We start from the raw sequence: 2,697 nt of genomic DNA, 5'->3' as shown, positions 1-2,697 counted from the left end.
TCTCGATGTTGTTGCATGTAGTTGTTCAGTAGAATCCTTTCTATGTCGATATCAAAGGGGTCCTTACTGTCGAAGTGTCCATTGAGAACATCGATGGGCTTTTGTCCTGTTACTGAATGGATTGTATTGTTATAGCCTAATAGTGCATAAAGCATTTGTTCCTTGATGTTCAGCTGTTTCTTATTTTGCAATAATAATCGTAAATGTTCTATAATGGTCGAGTGAAAACGTTCAATCATTCCATTTGATTGTGGACTCTCCGGGGTTGTGTGGTGGATCAAAATTTTATGTGTATCCACAAATTCTTGTACAAGGCCGTTTTTGAATTCGGTGCCACTGTCTGAGACAATGATCTGTGGCAAACCATGGTGAGTAACGAATATCAGCAATGCTTTCAATATGTTAATGGCATTGGCTCCTTCTAATGGATAGGCTTGTCCATATTTTGAAAAGGCGTCCACAATTGTTAAAAATTTCTGTCCATCTGCCTGAAAGGTGTCTAGGTGAATAATTTCGAGAGGTTTACTTGGTGTAGGAGTTATCATAAATTTGGGTTTTGGTGGGTTTCGGTCATACTTATTCATTTGACATGTTTCGCACAATTGACGTATCCTTCAATGTCTTTTTTCAAAGTTGGCCAGTAATATTTTCTTCGTACTCGCAATTCAGTTTCATTTATTCCACGATGGTTTGACTTCCCTTCGTGGTAGTTTCGAATTAATATTTGTTGTTGATCTTCGTTGTTAACATCTTCCAAGATTTTATTGCATTTTACCAAATCGAAGGCAGTGTTTCTGAAAATTTTCTGAAGAATATTGCAGGTTGACTTATATTGGGTATCTGGGTCGAAATATACAGCATGTTTGACTTTTGGTGGAATATAGTCTTTGAAGAATTTCACAATGTTTTCTTCTTTTGCATTCATACCAATTTGAACATGAATTCGTTTTTTATTTGCGAACGCTTGTTCTATACAGATTGGCCCTGGGTTATAATGGACAAATGTCATTTTTATCTGGTTATTGTAATAATTGAGAGGCTTTTCTGATATTGGAATTGTGAATGCCGGTTCTTCTTGAGTTGTGTGTATGGTTCTGTTACTTCCTTCGTTTTCAGGTTGGTTAAGGTCATTTATAACTTCGTCAGCTGTGTCAGTTGATGATGTCCTTTTTGGTTGGTCGAGGTCGGGATTTTCGTCAGCTGTATCGGTTGATGATGTTCTTTTCTGTTGAAGACGGTCGGGATTTTCGTCTGCAGTGTCAGTAGCGGAGGTGTCTTCGCTGATTCTTCTTTGAGATTGGTCGGTAACGGTATTTTCAGATGGTGCATTGTTGTATAACGAAGCATTTTCTTCAAGTTCTTTGTTGAAATTTTCTATGTATTCTTTCAAACTGAAGGCTTCTTTGGTGTGTACTTCTATTCTTGAAAGGGCATCAGCGTTCGTATTGCTTTTTGCTTTCTTGTAAACGATTTCATAGTCGAATTCTTCTAACTTCAATCTCCATCTCACAAGTTTGGAATTTGGATCTTTCAAAGAGAAAAGCCATTGTAGAGGGCGGTGATCGGATAAGATTTTGAATTTTTGGCCAAATAGGTACGGTCTAAAGTACTTAGTCGCCCACACCATAGCAAGCATTTCCTTTTCTATGGTTGTGTAATTTTGTTCGCTTTCGTTCAACGTACGAGAGGCATATGCAATTGGTTTGTCCTTTCCAATAGGTCCTTGCAATAGGATAGCACCTATAGCAAAATTGCTGGCATCCGTCGTGAGATTGAATGGTTTTGTGAAGTCGGGATATTGTAGAAGCGGTTCGTTTACTAGAAGATTTTTGCATGTTTCGAAACATTCTATGAATTTCGGTGTATGCTCAATTTTCTGGTTTTTCTTAAGACAGAAGGTGAGTGGTTTGGTTATTTTTGCGAAGTCCTTGATGAATTTTCTATAGTATCCCAGGAGTCCTAGAAATCCTTTGATTTCTTTGGTTGTTCGGGGTATAGGGTTGTTCGGGGTATACTTTAAGATTGCCTCAATTTTTTGGGGATTTGGTTGAATTCCTTCTGAAGTGATGATGTGTCCCAAAAATGCTACTTCCCTTTGCAAAAACTCTGATTTGTCTAGTTGAACCTTGAGATTTGTTTCCCTGAACCTTTCGAAGACTTTGGAGAGGTTGATCATATGCTCCTGCAATGAAGTTGAGTACACAATTATGTCGTCAATATATGTAAGACATATTTTTCCTTGCAGACCCTTCAAAACGTTATCTTTAACACGTTGAAAGGTAGCTGGAGCTGATTTCAATCCAAACGGCATCCTGGTGTATTCGTAGTGCCCATGCTCCACTGTGAAGGCTGTTTTTGGAATATCCTCTTATGCCATCTCAATCTGGTGGAAGCCACTCGCTAGGTCCAAAGTAGTGAAGTATTGGCACCTTCCTAGCTTGTCCAATATGTCATTGATGTTGGGGACTGGATATTTATCGTCGATAGTTTTCTCGTTCACCTTCCTATAATCTACGACGATCCTCCATTTGATTTGTCCAGAAGCGTCTGCTTTCTTTGGGACGACCCATATAGGTGAAGACCAGGGTGATTGGCTTGGCCTTAAGATTCCCTGATCCAACATTGAGTTTACCTGTTTTTCCACTTCAGGCTTATGCACATGTGGGTATCTGTATGATTTGGTAAAAACAGGAATTT

General features: G+C 38.8%; 1 protein-coding gene across 1 annotated transcript; it reads right to left on the bottom strand.

Moving 5' to 3' along the window:
- Positions 1-580: 580 nt before the first annotated feature.
- LOC141480857 (uncharacterized) lies at positions 581-2,176 on the bottom strand. The gene has a single exon (XM_074171578.1). It carries the CDS (start codon positions 2,174-2,176, stop codon positions 581-583), a length of 1,596 nt encoding a protein of 531 aa, XP_074027679.1.
- Positions 2,177-2,697: the final 521 nt, after the last annotated feature.

The sequence above is a fragment of the Leptinotarsa decemlineata genome, unplaced genomic scaffold (genome assembly GCF_025532065.1).
Source record: "Leptinotarsa decemlineata unplaced genomic scaffold, Ldec_3_MD MMD2_tig00000026_RagTag_RagTag, whole genome shotgun sequence".
NCBI classification, from domain to species: Eukaryota; Metazoa; Arthropoda; class Insecta; order Coleoptera; family Chrysomelidae; genus Leptinotarsa; species Leptinotarsa decemlineata.
Note: the sequence above shows the minus strand (reverse complement) of the source record. Positions and strands in the feature narration are given on the sequence as shown.